The following is an 18,956-nucleotide window of genomic DNA, read 5'->3' as shown; positions in this document are numbered from 1 at the left end:
ATATTCATAGTTATTTATTGGTATGATATTAATGAGGATCATTTAATCTCTTAAAATGTATCATATTTGACAAGATAATTACATATTTTGTTCGATATTAGTCTACAAAGTAACAATCAGTGTTAGACAAATGTTTAGGTAAAAATGTAATGGAGTAAAAATGCAATGAAGACAATAAGTGAAGACATAAAAAATACTCAAGTTAAGTAAAACACATAAACATTAAGCACAGGCCGTGCTTAAATATGCTTGTGGTTGGTGACTGCATCCGGCTTTCCCTCATCACAATAAACTATGTGCATGTTGGTTGACCTAAACAGTTTACATTGTAAAGCAATGATCAAGTTGTGTGATGATGATGTCATCAGATGGACACTTTTTAAGACTCTTCCCCTGCAAAGAGGAAAAGGTCCCCCCACACACCCCCACCCACGCTCTATCCAGGTCTGTGGACAGCATGCTCCTGCGTGACCTCATCTCTCCTGTCATATGAAAGGATGTGAGGAGAAGAACCTGACGCCCAGCTATGGCCACCGGGCCGAGCAGCGTGCACAGCACTGGGGACAGAGAGATGAGTCATCCGCTGTTTGTTTTGTTTTTAACACCCACACCTGAGGAGTTTCCTCTATTGCTGTGTGTGTGTGTGTGTGTGTGTGTGTGCGCGCGCGTGCACGACGAGGAGGGAGGGAGGGGGCGTATCTGTGTGTGCAGACGCAAGGAAAGACTCGACAGGAGCTGTGTTTTTAACTTGTTATTGGCGACAATGAAAGACATAATGAATATACACAAATAAATAAGAACGGTGCTCTCTCGGTGCTGCGCGCGCATCATCCGATCAGCCCGTGCGTTGCGCGGTTCGCCAGCCCGCTGAGACATGATGCAGGGACCGGGAAGAGGAACACACGGCAGCTCACTTCTCCCATGCAGTAATCCCCCTGTTTCCTCTTTGCGTGCTGATGTATTGGAACCCAATATATATATTTATATATACTCGTCTAAAAATAAAAGTGTAACATTTCAGTGAAACACATTTAGAGGGGGATGCGTGGGAACAGGGGGGGGGGGGTGATGTGCTCTCCTCTGTTAGAGAAAATCCTCTGGATATTATTTGGCCCTTTGAATGTTCAAATTGAGGGGGGGGGTCATGTTTACTACCATACGCATACTGTGTGATGTCGTCTCCCGCTGGCGCGGTGAGGAGGTCTGTGTTGGATAACACGCTTCCCCTGCATGGCTCCGACTGTGTGCTTGTTGTACTTTCAGTTGCATTAAAGATTAAAGAGCGTGCCTTATTATGAGGACACACGCACGCACGCACACACACACGCGCACCAATATAGAGGAAACTCCCCCAGTCACCCAAAAAGAAAGGCATGGATGCACGCGTAAAACAGGCGCTCAGAGGAATGAACATGCTCACTGGAATACGGGCAAAAACGCATGTGTGTGTGTGTGTGTACACGGTACACGCACATGCATGGGCTCTGGAGCGGCGGCTTTAAGTGGGGCATCGGTAGTCATGGAAACCCGATCTGATCGTGTCGGAGTCACAGCACAGTCATACACAGATGCCCAATATCCATATCCAGGTGCGTTGAATCCACATTTAGACGCATATAGCGAGGCGGATAAACATGCCGCACTACACACACACATGCACGCACACACACACACGCACACACTCACGCACACACTCACACACACACTCACACGCTTCGTCTACTGTTTTATGGCCTTGAGCAGAGAGAGAGAGAGGGACACGCATTCAGAAATGGGGAGGCGCAAAGCAAAAGGAAAGAGAGGCTGCGAAGATGTGTGTGTGTGTGTGTGGGGGGGGGCGGTTGCGGAGGGGCATGAGAAAAAGAGGGGAGAGAGGCGGTGGCAAAGCGGTGCGGAGAATGGGAGGATGCAGTGGGCATCATATCAAAGCACTGGCTCTATCCGGGCGCTCGGACAGAGGGGCCTGTGTGTGCGCGCGCTTGTGTGTGTGTGTGTGTGTGTGTGTGTGTGTGTGTGTACGTGTTTTACTGGTTTTGCACCTGTTGTTCCGGCGGGCTGCAGTTTTACGAGCACATATATTAACTTGGTGCAAAGTTTCCCATCCTCGGACCCGACATGCAGATCGCAGGGTGCGCACGCAGTTTAGGGTCGTTGTGGATATCTTTGACGTGACAACTTACTTGGTTTACAAGCCATGCGCACGTTGTCAAACCCATGACTTAAAAGATTAAGCCCGATTTCAAGCCGTCATCCTGTCATAGTTGCCCAGGAAGTGAACAGTTTATTTCAGCTTAGCCGTCAACATCCTGAAAGCTGGTGTGTCTGTTGGAGAGCAGCTGGTTCTAACGCGAGGCTTCAGACTCATGACGTCATGGAGGATCAACTTTAATGACATTTAAAGAGAGTGCTATAGCATTCTGACAAACGCTTCACTCTCTCAGAGGCCACATAACATATATGACATGTTATGGCCAGTAACGAGTTCAGTACACAGGAACCATAATACAAACAACAACAACAACAACCATGATGATCAGCTCGCCTGTAACACAGTGACCAATCACACCGCTGGCAGCCAAATGGAAATATGAACACACATCAGAATCAGAAGCTTTGTTATGTTGGTGTGAACATACATGTCATTTGACTCCGGTTACACGTCGTACATACATGTAATTTATAAATAGTAGGATCAATATTTACAAAAAAGACATTAAAGACAGCAGAATAGCAACATATGTACAATATAAAAACAACAACAGTGACAGTGAATTGGGGGATATTAGTGCAGAAAGAAAGTGGTGATAGTGCATATAATGCATGGATGTGTCAGATGACCGGCTTTATAAAGTTAAAGCACACAGATGTTTATTTATATCCGGCAGCAACATTAAAGCCTTTCGGTTGAGTCACATAAACGAGATTTTTTGCTCTGTTTTTCCTCTCTAACCGATGGGGAAACATATTTGGCGAATGCTAATATGGAGATAACGTTGTCTCTCTGCTGTTTGGTGCTGGGCAGGTATTCACTGTACAAACTAATGTATGTAGGTGAATTACCATCAGGTGATATTCGTCTGTGGATACGGGCGGCCATCTATTTTTACCCTTTTTTTGGTATCCCTTCTAGATAATAAATCAAATAAATGTATCAGAGCAGCTTTAATGTCAACGTGTGACCTCCGAGTGTGCTTCCTTGCCTCCTAGCTTCCTTGCTTCCTTGCTTGAAAGTGCACGCAGACGCATCACTTCTGCCCGAGTCGGCTTCAGATTCTCGGAGGTCGACTCCGGTCCTCGGAGCGGAGCTCCGCCTCTGAGCTCCTCGCAGCTTCCCGGGTTGACCCCGTTTTCCCGTCGTCCTCCTCCTCCTCCTCCTCCTCCTCCTCCTCCTCCTCCTCCTCGTGTTTCCCTTCAGATTGGCTCTTGACACCCTCCCCTGAATGCCGGCGAGGGAGAAGGAGGCCCGCGGGCCCCCCCGAGCGAACCCGACGAGCGAAAATGCCACGATGTTAAGAATATTCTGTCTTGACGTGATGAATATTTCACAGTCGGAATATTTTTAGTGGGCGTTGTGCCTTTTGCTTCCCACTCGCTGGAGCACTTACTCCAGCTGAGTATAGTGCAGGGGGGGGGGGGGGGCAAGGTGACAGGACAGGAGTCATACATGCCTGCCGTCGCTTTTAGCACAGCAGGCCCAACCCAGCCCCCCCCCCCTCCAAGAATTTTTTACTTTTTGAGCCATATTCAGCTGTAAATGAATTATTTTCTATTGTGGACCACATATTTAGGCTACAGTATGTGTGTGTGTGTGTGTGTGTGTGTGTGTGTGTGTGTGTGTGTGTGTGTGTGTGTGGGTGTGTGTGTGTGTGTATGTGCTCCTTAGCCTAGCATCAGTGCAGGGACCTGAGGGGCAGCAACATGCTGATCCCTCACTTCTGCTCGGAGGGCCCCCCCCCCCCCCCCTCTCTCTCTCTCTCTCTCTCTCTCTCTCTCTCTCTCTCTCTCTCTCTCTCTCTCTCTCTCTCTCTCTCTCTCTCTCTCTCGCTCCGGTTGCCTGGCAACCCCTCGTGTCTTCCGAAAGAGGAGGGGTTTATTTACTGCTCAGGAAAGAGGGGAAAGATTTCAGAGATCCGATGAACATGAAATGTGTATGAAGCTGTCAAACATGCCTCTGCACTCCGGTCTGCTGAGAGACAGATTGTTTTATACCTCATCGTGAAATCTTGAACCCTAAAATGTAATCTATTACAGACAACACGTGTTCTACCACATGGCTATTGCGTAATGTTAATTATTAGCACAAAGAACAATGTAGATGGTGAAATGGTTGGAGCGCAAAGCCCCTGAACATTATTAATGGGCACTTTGCTGGTTTGATCACATCTGGCTGAGAGTCAGCAAACATCCCACAATGCACCAGTGGCATCAGACTCAGTACAAAGCATGCAGCACGAGAGAGAGTACAAAGCTCCAGACTTTAAATAGAGCCGGCTATTATAAATACTCCCATAAAGCCTTGTGTCGCAGCAGAGTGTTGTGAGTACCTGCTGCATGCAGGAATCATATTATCTCCACCAGACGGCGAGGAGAGAGGCAGACTGTTGACAGCCCATAGATGTGTGTGGGGACGTTCACGGTGACGGATGAGGGAGATATGCAGCCGATGCCCCGACTCAGCAAATACTGCTCAGTATTTAGTTTGTGAATCACAGCCTGAAAGGCATTATTTACAGGATTATTTACAGGACTATTTAAAGGCATTATTTACAGGATTATTTACAGGATTATTTAAAGGCATTATTCACAGGATTATTTCCAGGATTATTCACAGGATTATTTACAGGACTATTTAAAGGCATTATTCATAGGATTATTTACAGGATTATTCACAGGATTATTTACAGGATTATTTAAAGGATTATTAATTGGATTATTTCGGGAATTATTTAGAGGATTATTTACAGGAGGAAAGGCACTATTTACAGGATTATTTACAGGATTATTTACAGAATTATTTATAGGATTATTTAAAGGTATTATTGACATGATTATTTCCAGGATTATTTACAGGATTATTTACAGAATTATTTACAGGATTATTGACAAGATTATTTTTAGGATTATTTATAGGATTATTTACAAGATTATTTATAGAATTATTTAAAGGATTATTTACAGAAAATGTGTTATTTGCAGGATTATTTACTGCCGGATTATTTACATAATTATTTGCAGGATTATTTGCAGGATTATTTGCAGGATTACTGACATGAAAGGTGTGATTTAAAGGAATATTTACAGAAAAGGCATTAAAGGCATTATTTACCGCATTATTGACAGGATTATTTACAGGAAAGTCATTATTTAAAGGCATCATTTACAGGAAAGGCATTAGTGTGGCCTCGGTGTGAGACTCTGTGGGCGAAGCATGTGATGAAATATCTCATTCTGAAGTCATATCGCTCCCGGGGGAAACTATCAGCAGCTTACGACTTGATTACACAGAGAGACACGTCCGACATTACTCATGCAAAATTACTTTTTTGTTTGTATTCGGCTGCACGCAGGCAGCAGGGACTCCTACTACAACACTTTTATGTTTCCTGCAGCTACTGTGAACCGTTAAATGTGAGAAGGCACTTGAGAGGCATCTGTTGTTTTGGTGCAGATTTTGATTAATCACATCTCCACCATTTCTTTAAATATCATTAACTGTTAGTTTGTGTGTGTGTGTGTGCGTGTGTGTGTGTGAGCAGCATGTGCTATTTCCAGCTGGCATATGAACTCGGCAGATGAACTCAGATCAGCTGCTTGGTCTCCAGGGGAAGCATTCTGACTCTTCTGATTGGCTGGCAGCTGTGTGTCACAACGCGCATGCACATGCACGTTGGTGTCTGTTGCTCGTGCACGCGCTGAGATTCGTTTGAAAACAACACATCCCAGCATAAGATGCACCGCCGTCAACTCGGCATCCCATTCATCTTGTGTGTGTGTGTGTGTGTGTGTGTCAGTGTGTGTGTGTGTGTGTGTGTGTGTGTTGCAGAAGTAGGACATAGCTTTAGCAGGGGGGCTTTCCCAGAGGTAACGGAGGTACTCTGCCTGCACTTCTTTGATTCTTTATTCATCACCTCTTTATATAATTCATTCTTACTGTAGGTGGAGAGAGGGAATACAAAAAAAGAAAAGAAGAAGCAACTATTAATGACTAGACACCAGGAAGAGGACTGGAGTCAGTGTGCATGTGTGCCACAGCTCATTCTCAAACGTGCACTGAAAATATTACAATGGCATCATTTAAATAATGGTCAGATATTGCACCTGTGCGATGACATCATGTTTCCACAAGGTGTGACTGATAGTAAAAATGGCTCCGATGGGGAAGAGGAAGTGAGACGTGGGCCCTGGTTCTGGTTTCCGGGAGCCTCGCCTCTGTTCAGGGTGGACGTCATCAAGATTCTCGTTTTGAGAAATAGCCACCTCCGTTCTTTTTTTCGTGAGTGTCTCTCCTCTCGAGTGTCGCAGACAGCGAGGGGTCAGAGGTCACACCTTCAGATGCCTCGGTCGTATCCCGTAGGAGGGCTCGGGTCCGTCGGGGGGGGGATGTATTCCATTAAAACATTTCTACTGGTGGCTCTCCGACGCCGCGCGGCGCCTCTTAAAGACGTGCGAACAGTCACAGTTGCTCCTCCGCGCCGCGCGTAACCAGATTGTTTGTCCGTGTCACTCGAAGCAACGGCGGGCTTACATTTCGTCTGTCGCGTCCCGAGGGCGAGATGCCTCCTGCTCATGCTCTGGGTGTGTGTGTGTGTGTGTGTCGACTGTGTTGACGTGCTACCACACTGTCTGTCTCCCGTGGGCGTCCGTGTTTTCCTCACAACTCCTCTCGGCTTTAACAACACACACACACACACACACACACACACACAGAGTAACAGCATCCATCGTAATTGTATTTGTGGGTGTGATTGCGTTTGAAAATTGTGCGGCGTTTGTGGGCCCCAGAGGTTCCACATCCATGTGTGTGTGTGTATGTGTGTGTGTGTGTGTTCACCAGGCCTTTTTTTCCTGCTGACTTAGTTTGGTTCAAAGCCAGAAGGCTCACACTGATCAATAGGATCCCCGGACCCACCGCGTCTCCGTGCGGCTAATTGTCTCTCTCTGATTGTCTCTCTCTAATTGGCTCTCTCTAATTGGCTCTCTCTAATTGGCTCTTTCTGATTGTCTCTCTCTGATTGGCTCTCTCTGATTGTCTCTCTCTAATTGGCTCTCTCTAATTGGCTCTCTCTAATTGGCTCTTTCTGATTGGCTCTCTCTGATTGTCTCTCTCTGATTGTCTCTCTCTAATTGTCTCTCTCTAATTGGCTCTTTCTGATTGTCTCTCTCTGATTGTCTCTCTCTGGTTGTCTCTCTCTAATTGTCTCTCTCTAATTGTCTCTCTCTAATTGGCTCTTTCTGATTGGCTCTTTCTGATTGGCTCTCTCTGATTGGCTCTCTCTGATTGGCTCTCTCTGCAGGGCAGGCTGCCGACGGTAAGTCGCACGTCGATATGTCGGTCACGTCTCTGCGGGTATATATTTTGAACACGCCCGTAATCGCTCCGAAACGCATTAAAAGTCAGTATTTGTGCGTGCGGAGGCTTTTAATTCGTTGTGCGTGTCGAACATCCCGTTACAGCGACGCGTGCAAACATTCACCGAAACCGGGAAAGCCGAACCAACAGATATGTGCTTTATAGACGGGAGCACGTTGCCAATAAAGCATCGGTGAAATCCCCGGCTTTAGGGCTGGCATTTAGCTTTTAGTTTTTATTTGGCAGACTTCGTGTGTTTGTGTGTGTGTGTGTGTACATGTGTGTGTGCCTTAATCCTGTGTTGCAGCGGCAGTATGTGGACCAGGATTTAGTGCAACGTGACAGACGGGAACTCAAATTTGTTTTCAAGTCTGTAATCAATATTTCCTTCTTTCTTATATCTATTATTTTTGTCTCTGGTAGCTACCAAAACATCTCTAAAGCTCTCATTAGCCCAGTTTGAATAGGATGCAGGCCCATATCTACAGATACGATGATGATGATGATGATGATGTATAGCAGGGTTCAAACACATGTTGACCCGTGGAATTCCATGACTTTTCCAGGACTTTAAACCAAATTTCCATGACCAAAGATTTTGTGAAATATCCGTGCATACATGAAATAGTGAGAACATTTTATATTTAAACTAACAATGATAATTCCAATACAGTATAAATATATAGATATATATATATATATCTATATATATATACCACGTCAACAAACATGTGAATATAACATATTTCCATGACTTTTCTCAAAATTCTTTCACTTTTCCAGGCCTGGAAATAACCATTTTAGGATTCCATGACTTTTCCAGGTTTTCCATGAGGTTTACCCCGCACGGTGCCGTACGTCAGCGGCGTTTAACCCGGCGTCCCCGTCTCTCTCCTCAGGTCTGGATGACTGTCTCCAGCAGTACGTGAAGAGCTTCGAGCGGGAGCAGATGGGCGGCGAGCAGCTGCTGCACATCACCCACCAGGAGCTGGAGGAGCTGGGAGTCACCAGGATAGGACACCAGGAGCTCATCCTGGAGGCCGTCGACCTCCTCTGTGCCCTGGTCAGTCACACACGGTCACCTGCCGACACTGTTCTCTCTCAATCACCTTGAAGGGTGTGATATACTGTATATATATATATATATATATATATATATATATATATATATATATATATATATACAACTGCAACCAATAGTAGTATAGTAGAAGGTTAGTTCAAAAAAAGAACTACATGCATTGATAAATAGCTTCTATTAGCGTATAATAAGATAATTCTGTCAGAATTATTTTGGGATATCTATTTACTTTTACTTATTATTAAACTTGTACTTGACTTCCTTTTTATTTCATTTGCAAAGAAAACGGATGGTTTGACTCCCTAAAACCTCTACGAAAATCCAATCTAACTTTAGAAAAAAATAATAATTATATATATATATATATATTTATATATATATACAGGACTGTCTCAGAAAATTAGAATATTGTGATAAAGTTCTTTATTTTCTGTAATGCAATTAAAAACAAAAATGTCATGCATTCTGGATTCATTACAAATCAACTGAAATATTGCAAGCCTTTTATTCTTTTAATATTGCTGATTATGGCTTACAGCTTAAGAAAACTCTAAAATCCTATCTCATAAAATTTTAATATTTCCTCAGACCAAGTTAAAAAAAGATTTATAACAGCTGAGTGTTTGTCAAGGCTCAGGAAACCTTGCAGGTGTTTCGAGTTAATTAGACAATTCAAGTGATTTGTTTAATACCCTACTAGTATACTTTTTCATGATATTCTAATATTTAGAGATAGGATATTTGAGTTTTCTTAAGCTGTAAGCCATAATCAGCAATATTAAAAGAATAAAAGGCTTGCAATATTTCAGTTGATTTGTAATGAATCCAGAATGCATGACATTTTTGTTTTTTTAATTGCATTACAGAAAATAAAGAACTTCATCACAATATTCTAATTTTCTGAGACAGTCCTGTATATATATATATATATATATATATATATACACACAACTGCAACCAAACGTATAGTAGAAGGTTATCACGCAGGTCAAAAACAGAACTACATGCATTGATAAATAGCTTCTATTAGCGTTAGTGAGATAATTCTGTCAGAATTATTTTGGGGATATCTGTACTTTACTTACTATTTATAATTCTGTTGACTTTCACTTTTACTTCACTACATTTTGCAAAGAAAACGGATAGTTTGACTCCCCTAAAACCTTCACTACGAAATCCAATCTAACTTTAGAAAAAAATAATAATCACCAGACCAACGTCTCTCGCTCTTTAAATATATACATATATATATATATATATATATATATATATATATAGTATATTTACTGTGGTGGAACACATACTCTCTCTCTCTCTCTCTCTCTCTCTCTCTCTATATATAAATATATATATATGTATGTATATACACTGTATATATATATACAGTAGATATATACTATATATATATATACATATATAAACTCTCCTGTGACACAGAAATTGTTGGTTTTGTTTGTCATTTATTTTGTGACTGCTTTTTAGCTTTAACGAGTTTTTTCCAAACCCCTCTTCAATAACTCTTCTTGAGTAAATCACTTTGCATGTTTCTGTCGCTTAGCAACCAATTCTGTTTAAATTTTTTAAATTAAGCCAGAATGACTTGAAGACCAATCTGAGGTAAGTTCAGTCACGCTGAGGACGTTCTCACAGCTTGACGTATACATGATGTCATTGTTCATTTCCAGTCATTGATATTGGCTAAAAGATCCGACATCACCGGCTGCTTTGTGTGCACCGCTGACTATGTGCCGCGGGCCCGCTCAGGATTAGGGAATTGAGAGGAATTAGGTGAGAGAGAAAGAGACGAAGGAAGAGAGTGAGAGGGACGGAGGAGGAGAGACAGAGTATGCAGAAGGAGTACGCGGGATGCACCTTATCTCCCAGGCACACATGGCTGGATTAGTTTGGGCTGTTTGAATCCATACCGTGCGTCTGCATCCGTGTGTGGTTGTGTGTGTGTATATATGTGTGTGTGTGTGTGTGTGTGTGTGTGTGCTAATCAGCATCCCTTCTCATCCAGACGTTCCAGTCTGGGAACGAGCAGCTGTCACCACGTTACCTGAAACTGGACACACACACACACAAACAAACACACACACACCTACACACAGACACACACAGATGCCAGGTAGACAAGATGCATCCCTAAACCGCGAGGGGCCTTAAAAGTTACTTCCGGTTCATCCCAACTTGGGTCCTACATGTTGCGGTTCTAGCTAACGTTGCTATTGGCTAAGGCAACGGGCTCCCCGAGTTACTCGTTGACATTTGGTTCTCTTTTAAAGCATTTTGTATGAAGTAACTCCGACAACAAATATACTGAAGTCCTCTCAGACATCCGATTGGACACAATCGGATGTCTGAGAGGACTTTATATATATATTTTTTGTTACAGGCGATTCCAAACTTTTGAACTTTTGACTGGTATAGCGGATTTTTAAAATGTTAGCGTGATTCTATCCATGCTCACTTGTGGATTAGATAATCCGTCTAAACTGTTGCCGGGTTTACAACGTCTCTGTTGACGCCACTGTGTCAAAAGTTGCAGTGTTTTCCAAGATCCCCAAAAGTACTTTGTTTTGTGAAATGTTTTTTTCAGAATCAATAGAAATAAATGCAAAAACTGAACTGGTAATAAATCACAATTATCCTTTAAAGGTAGCCAAGGGAAAGCGATTCTCACCTGACCTCCTATGTGCTCTCATTAGCTGCACTGCAGGTAACAAAGGGACGCAGCGCTACCTGGACACGCTGTGGATATATTTGGATAATAAAAGACGATTTACTTTCACGAGCTAGAGCATCCATCATAAGGAAAGCTACGCCCGGCTCCCCTGGCTCAACCGAGATGACTTTCTGGTGTATATTCTGTAAAGAGAGGGTCAGACTCTGTGGCCCTGGATTAATGCACGGTTTTTTTCAAGCGCTGACTGAGCTTTCAGTCTCGCTGTAATAGTGGAAAAGTCTCTTCTTTTATGCGGCTATGCGATGGACCCGTTGCCCCCAGCATCGACGCTAACTGGGTTTTGGGATGCAGTGAATTTGACGGCTCAACTCCAAAAGAAAAAGACGTAATTGTAAAGTTACATTAAAATGTGTAAAGCTAAGCAAATTGAAACAGCTGTTTAGTTTAAATGTAACTCAAAATGAAAATATACCCGTGGGCCGCGAATACACCTTTTCTTTATTCAATATCCAATATCAGCTGCAGCAAGCCACAGTTAATTAATGATTAATGATTACTGCAGTCCAGTCTATAAATTACATTTCTAGGCAAATAAGTAAACAAATAGTTTTTTAGCTTTAATATGTTTGGACTTTATTTACTTTGTTTAAATACAGCTCAGAGTAAATTAGTTCTAACAGAAAACTGCAGCGATAGTGAAATATTTCTCTTGTTAATAAAGTTAATTGCAGCTCAAGCAGTTTAATAGTTATTCTGTATTTGATTTGATCTGTTCAACGTGAGACGAAAGAGTCCCGTAAAGAGGCCTCGTTTGTTTGTTTGTTTGTACTTGTTAATTTTTTTAAAGAAAAAAGAAAAGTACGAGACCCTCTAGAAGAGACTCCGTAGAAGAGACCCCATAGACTCTTTAGAGGAGAGAAATGTCATAACACTGCTGGTTTACGTGAACATTGTTGAAAAGTAAATATTTATTTATTAGCCATAATTGATATTTCTAATCTTCCTTTGATCTAATTAGACAGGTCCCACATATACTGTACGTCACCTTTGGGTTTGCCCCGTCGTCTGTGAGGTAGCCTCCCCGTCGTGCACTTCTTTTGATTCACACCTGTAAACGTGCTCATGTATGAGTGATGTTAGACATACTGTCCTCACAGATGAAGGATGAACTGATTCATCAAAGGCCAAAGGTCACTGACCCCTCCCAGACATGTGAACAGAGCCCTGTCTGGTTGGCGGCTAACTGTAGCTTTAAATGTTTGTTGGTCTTGTTCAGTAATATTTTTTTTCACGTCTTTTTGTTTTTGCATCTCTGAATCAGAAACGGTCCCAGTAAAAAAAATAAAAAGAAGAAAAATAAATAAATAAAGCACATTTGATACGACAGGTAAAAAAAAACCCACAGGTTTGTTTAAAAAAAATCAAATAGCCGAAAATCGTAGCCACACTTTTCTGGGGGGGTAAACCTGCAATACACATCTACAATCCAGTTGTGCTGCCAACCCATGACAACCAATATTCTCTTGATCAATAGAGGCGATATTGGGACTGATCGATGCTTTACTTTGGAGAAAATAAACAATTTAATACCGACACGTCTCCCGTTTTCACCGAAACGTTTCATGTGTGCGACGCTTGAGTTTCGATTCTGAGAACAACAACGATGGAAATATAATCAGCGTGGAGGAGAGGCCACTCCACACGTGGTTGCTGTGGCAACCGCATCAACTTGAAGGTGGAGGGAAGGGGATGGAGGGGGGGGGGGGGTTGCCTAATGGCATCGCCCTCTTATTCTATTGATTTGACACACACACACACACACGCACACACGCAGGCACACAATTGCAGTGCTCAAATGATTTCTCTCTCTTTCTCCGCACACATTCAGACAGTCGAAACAGGGCATTACCCCCCCCCCCCCCCTCTTCATCTCAGCTCTCCGTCCCCCGGAGAGAGAGAGAGACGCAGCTTTAAGCTTTAGATCGAATCCGAGGACGAGCTAATTACAGCTGTGCAAACATGTGCGCTCCGAGTTCACGTATACATCTCTCCGTCCTCGCAGAACACAAGATTATACACAACGCAGTGGATGTATGACCCAGTTTCAGTGAGTTGCATAGCCGGGTGCTCTCTCCTCCTCCTCCTCCTCCTCCTCCTCCTCTCGCTCGCTTGTCCTCTGCCTCTTTAGTTCTTCCCTCTCTCTCTCTCTCTCCTTTGTAGTCACTGTGGTCGTGACTGTGTAGAATAGATCTGGAGGCAGAGGAGGAATAGATACGTCTAGCTCTGCCTGTGCATCTGACTTTACAAGGATGTGTGTGTGTGTGTGTGTGTGTGTGTGTGTGTGTGTGTGTGTGTGTGTGTGTCAGCAGGAATCAGGCTCTGTCATGCAGGACCTGAGTTGCTGCCTTGGGACACTGAGCGCAATGTGGCTCAGTGTGTGTGTATTTAAAAGGGTCAGAGTGTTGTTCTCGTATTGGAGTGACTGTTACATGAAAATGCTAATGAAGATGTAGAGATATTGAATGCACAAAATGCCTTTTTTTCTCCCTTTACCTATAAAACTTGTGGAAAGGTTATTAGATCCTAAGATTATTAGATTTACATCAACCTGAAATTCATATTTCATAAATCTCTTGATCGCTGAGGGTCAGATGAGCTGATCAATGTTTTTGAACGTTCTACCACAAATGGTTGTTTGAAGTGTTAATAAGTGAACGCCGGCCTCTCACAGCTTCCTGTCTCCAGGCCGAGGCGATCGCGTGCCGAGTCCAGCGAACACGTCGTTGTGATTCTGCTCCTGAAAACAAACCCGTTTCGTCCTTCAGAATTACGGCCTGGAGACGGAGAACCTCCGGACCCTGTCCCACAAGCTGAACGCTTCGGCGAAGAACCTCCAGAACTTCATCCTGGGCCGGCGGCGGGGCGGCCACTACGACGGGCGCGCGTCGCGGAGGCTACCCAACGACTTCCTCACGTCGGTGGTGGATCTGATCGGGGCGGCCAAGAACCTGCTGGCCTGGCTCGACAGGTAGAGACCAGAACCTGACACCTCAATGCTGTGAAGTCAATGAGGACTTTATTATAAAGGACCATCACACACATCGGAATCTCAATGCACGAGCAAGAACACCTGTTATTAGAAATTAGTAAATTAACGTGGCATTAAAAATAGCACACGCGGGACTTTTACCTCGAAGGCTACGCAGACTTATCATTTCTGGTTCCACAAAGAACCTTTCAAACCAGGGTTCTTTAAAGAACCATTTCCTTAAATAGTTCTTTAAAGAACCTATAAAGATGTCTTAGAGAACCTTGGTAGGTTCTTGAAGGCACCTTTTCTGTTTCCACAAAGAATGTTTAAATCCAGAGTTCTTTAAAGATCCATCTATTTAAATAGTTCTTCAGAGAACCTATAAACATGCCTTAAATAACCTTGAAAAAAACGGTTCTTTAAGGCATCATATCTAGTTCCACAGAGAACATTTTAAACCAGGGTTCTTTAAAGAACCATTTCCTTAAAAAGTTCTTCAAAGAACCTATAAATGGTGCCTCAAAGAACTTGTGTCGGTTCTTTGAGGCACCATTTCTGGTTCCACAAAGAATGTTTACTGAACAAAAAAACACTTACAGTAAAGCTGTTGGCGCTTCGGTTGCTCAGCCTCTCGGCTGCGATATGAAACCAAATATTGTTGTTTGTCTTTATCATTTGCTCCTGTGCTCTGAGAGAAGCAGAGAATATATATATATATATATATATATATATAAATATAAATATATATATATTTTTTTTTATTGCTGCCGGTTTGAAAAATAAATGAACAGAACAAAATAAAATCACCAATATGGCAAAAACCACGTCTTTTAAGACAGAAAGGAACTCATAGTTTTTTTAAGAGAAAAAAAACATCAATCTAAGTGTGATTTCTGGGAGCTGATTTACCGTGGATGAAATAAACGCTGCACTTTGATGGAAACAATAACAGAAAGTCGACTGTGCCCAGGACCAGGACACTCATGCGATGTTCTCCAAGAGCTCTCCTCGTTGTCATGACGCTCTCTCGCTTTTCTTTCTTCTCTGCTTCAGGTCTCCGTTCGCCAGCGTGACGGAGTATTCACTGCTGAAGAACAACATCGTGCAGCTCTGCCTGGAGTTGACCACCATCGTGCAACAGGTGCCTCCGCAACACTCACGGACACGTCACACTCTCCATCCTGTCAGAAAACGATAAAGGTCAAAGGTCAAAGGTCATGGAATAGAAATTGAAAATAGTGTCTGGATTTGACTACGAGAGGAACGTACGGCCACGAGTCCCACCGGCGCCGCTCTCGGTGACAGCCGTGGTCAAAGTGCTCATTTCCCTTCATTTCCTGTCTACCTTCTGCCCCCCCCCCCCAATCTGGCTCGCTCCCTCGTGAGGATTCGCCACATACAAAAAATAAGTAAACTTTTTTTTAATAGATTTTTTTTTTCTAAACCAAGAAGAAAAACTTAAATAAATAAAAGATAATTTAAAACCAGGGTTATTTAAAGAACCATCTACTTAAATAGTTCTTCAAAGAACCTATACATGTGTTACAAATAACCTTGGGTTCTTGAAGGCACCATTTCTGGTTCTACAAAAGAAATAAAGAAAAGAACGAAAGAAGAAAAACGTAAATAAATAAAAAATAACTTGCCACATTTACACACACAAATGCACTTAAAAAAAAAAAAAGAACGGAGTGCATTCACACACACACACACACACACACGGTCTTGATAGCTGCAGAAATCTCATTGATCGGACGGAAAGTATGTCTGCTCTCCTAGACGCCACCACGCCCTCCCCTGTAAGAGCTTATCGTGTACGAGAGAGCACACACACACACACACACACACACACACACACACACACACACACACGAGGGCCAGAGGAGAGGCAGCAGAAAGGGGGCCACCGTGTAGGTCCTCAATGGGCCGCCCGCACCAACGCATCAAACGGGTGAATTAAACCCAACCGGCACGCGGTGGTGGAGTCGGTGGGCCGCTTTCCCAGAAATAAATTAACTATCAGCGACACGGTTAAATAACAATCTGTCATGTACGAGTATTGTCGTTTTCTAAATCCTACGGAGCAGATCCAGAAGTGGGCAGTCCCAGATTATATAAAGTAATGTGCATAATGTGGAAGGTGAGATATGAAACAGATGACACGTGTGTCTCATTTCTGATTTCTCTCCTTCCGGAGGAGGAGGAGGAGGAGGAAGATATTTGAGCTTCCACCTTGATGCTTTCTCCATCTCATGTGTTCTTCTTCCCTCTTTTCCTTCCCTCAGGACTGCACCGTGTACGAGACGGAGAATAAGATTCTCCATGTGGTAAGTTTACGCTTTAAAATGTAAACAAATTTAAAAAGGCCCGTGTTCATCACCGCTAAGATGAAAGAGTGACATTTGCATCCTCAACGATGACGGCTGTGAAACGCTCACAAGAGTCACATCGAGGCAGCTGCTCTCATCCCTCATGCACACAGTGGACAGTCTTTTAATCCCACATTAGTTTGTAAAGCATCACGTTCAACATATTCTAAGCCAGCCAATCAGAATCTCCCTGTACTGAACCACGAGGAGCATTTCAGCGTTTTTGGACCATAAACTCTGAGATGAGAAGTTCAACACCACAGGAAGACAAGACTATTAGGAAAAACAGCATGTAATCTGCCTAGCAACACCTCTGAAGCTCAGTAATGAAGTCAGTTTACTCCACACACCTTTATTAAGGACTTGTACTCTTTAATGAAAACTGTAAGAAGTTGTAGATATTTCTGTGTACTCATAAATAGACTCTACTTTTGTAGTCTAAGTAACTAAAAGATAGAAGAGTAAAACTCCAGGAAGTTACTGCCGCGGGCCTTGAGACAGTCATAACCTCTTACAAAAACATAAAGATGCGATTTTACACTTTAGGTTTTGAACAGTCAAAAGAAAAGAGACGATTATATGTGAATACCTCATCGTGTGCCACATCTTGTTCATGGAACCATCCCTTTAATGAAGTCATCCTTCTGCTGGGAGACACTTCCTTTTACAGATTTGGTTTCCGATGACACTCAGTAATAGTCATAAAGTTCATAAGCACATTGAAAATCTGTATGTGTGTGTCTGTGTGTGTGTTTCCTGGGAATTTGGGCCACACAACTGTTTGTTAAAGCGCAAGCGGGCCTGAGGCCTTTTGAAAGCTCCAGTTTAGCTCCTGTGTGCGTGAGTGTGAATGTGTGCGTGTGTGTGTGTGTGTGTGTGTGTGTGTGTGTGCATGAGGGAGAACTGTCCGTGTCCACGTGTGAAACCGAGTGAGCAGCTCGCCTCTGATCCGGGCTGACAGTCGCATCGGGACACTTCCTGCTGCCGTTCAAGGTCAGCTGGAGGAAACCATGGGGCACGTTAGGGGGGGGGGGGGGGGGAGACCATTTTACTCCCAAGAAATAGACCCCGCATCAGATGTTCCATCAGCATACAGCATAGATGCCATTGCGTCATCGATTTTAATTAACCAATCACAAGTCTCTATTTGAGATGGCGGCGTCCCCCTGATGACATCACCCCCCCCCCTCTTGTCAAAGTGACTTTCCCTTTAGCTTTTTGCTTGTTGAAATAGCTCTGCACATGAACACACACACACACACACACACACACACTCTGGGTGCTTCTCATGATTAAGTCTGTTATGTGTGAAATAGAGAGAGAGAGAGAGAGAGGGGGGGGGGGGGGGGGCATTTGTCTTTGTCTTTAGACATTACTTTCTTGCGGAGCTTGTTTACTGCTGTCCTCTTCATGATTTACATATTACATAACATTATATGAGATTATATTTATTTATCATTTCGATATTTCCATCATGGAGACCATTCACAGTTAGTGGAGAGGAGATGAGTAAAGAGGATGCAAACTAGTTATGAGCGCCGCCTTTTGTGGAGGAGAATAAAGATTGGGAAGCGAGTTGTCTTTGAAGAGTTTATTAAACTCATATATATGCTGTATTTGAGATATTTAACCACACTTCTGAGATGACGTAGAAAAGAAAAAGAACGAGCTAACTCTCTATAACTGCAAACTGACTAATAACTAGCGAACTAACGAACTAATAAAACATTATTTATCAATTTACAAATAAAATGTTCAGACAATATGGTACTTCACTTCAATTCACTGATTAAAATTCTCATCTATGCACATGAAATGAAATAATAATATTCAAATGACCATTATTTCGAATGAAATGCGCCCTGCTGGACGTGATGAAGAACTGCAGCTCTACCAGCACTTTTTAAAATAGTCTAACAAACCAGTTAAAAGATGGTCAGCCCTGAACCCATCGAGCACAATTATTATGACTGGTAATTATTACTTTTAATGGTTTTTAATACTTACTTTTGACAGTGTGTATATTTGCCTTTAATGGTTTTTAATACTTTTAAATAGTATGTTCTTCTTCATTTTAATTTGCTGTAACTTTGCATTGTGTGTATTTATCCTGTTCGGTTTGTTATTGTTTCATGTTTTATGTGTATTATGGTCTGTTAAGGGCCCACAGATGCTAATCAGCTGAAGCTACATCACATGGTGATATTTATGTTTTACTG

General features: G+C 42.8%; 1 protein-coding gene across 1 annotated transcript in view; it reads left to right on the top strand.

Moving 5' to 3' along the window:
* Positions 1-7,546: 7,546 nt before the first annotated feature.
* Positions 7,547-18,956, top strand: part of si:ch211-26b3.4 (connector enhancer of kinase suppressor of ras 2) — a 55,632-nt gene continuing 44,222 nt past the window's right edge. The window contains exons 1-5 of the mRNA XM_056440069.1: positions 7,547-7,567; positions 8,394-8,633; positions 14,163-14,365; positions 15,422-15,509; positions 16,654-16,695. Of these exons, the coding sequence (XP_056296044.1) occupies positions 7,547-7,567; positions 8,394-8,633; positions 14,163-14,365; positions 15,422-15,509; positions 16,654-16,695 (594 nt within the window). The remainder of the gene's footprint in view (positions 7,568-8,393; positions 8,634-14,162; positions 14,366-15,421; positions 15,510-16,653; positions 16,696-18,956) is intronic.

This window comes from Pseudoliparis swirei, chromosome 19 (assembly GCF_029220125.1).
Source record: "Pseudoliparis swirei isolate HS2019 ecotype Mariana Trench chromosome 19, NWPU_hadal_v1, whole genome shotgun sequence".
NCBI lineage: Eukaryota > Metazoa > Chordata > Actinopteri > Perciformes > Liparidae > Pseudoliparis > Pseudoliparis swirei.
Note: the sequence above shows the minus strand (reverse complement) of the source record. Positions and strands in the feature narration are given on the sequence as shown.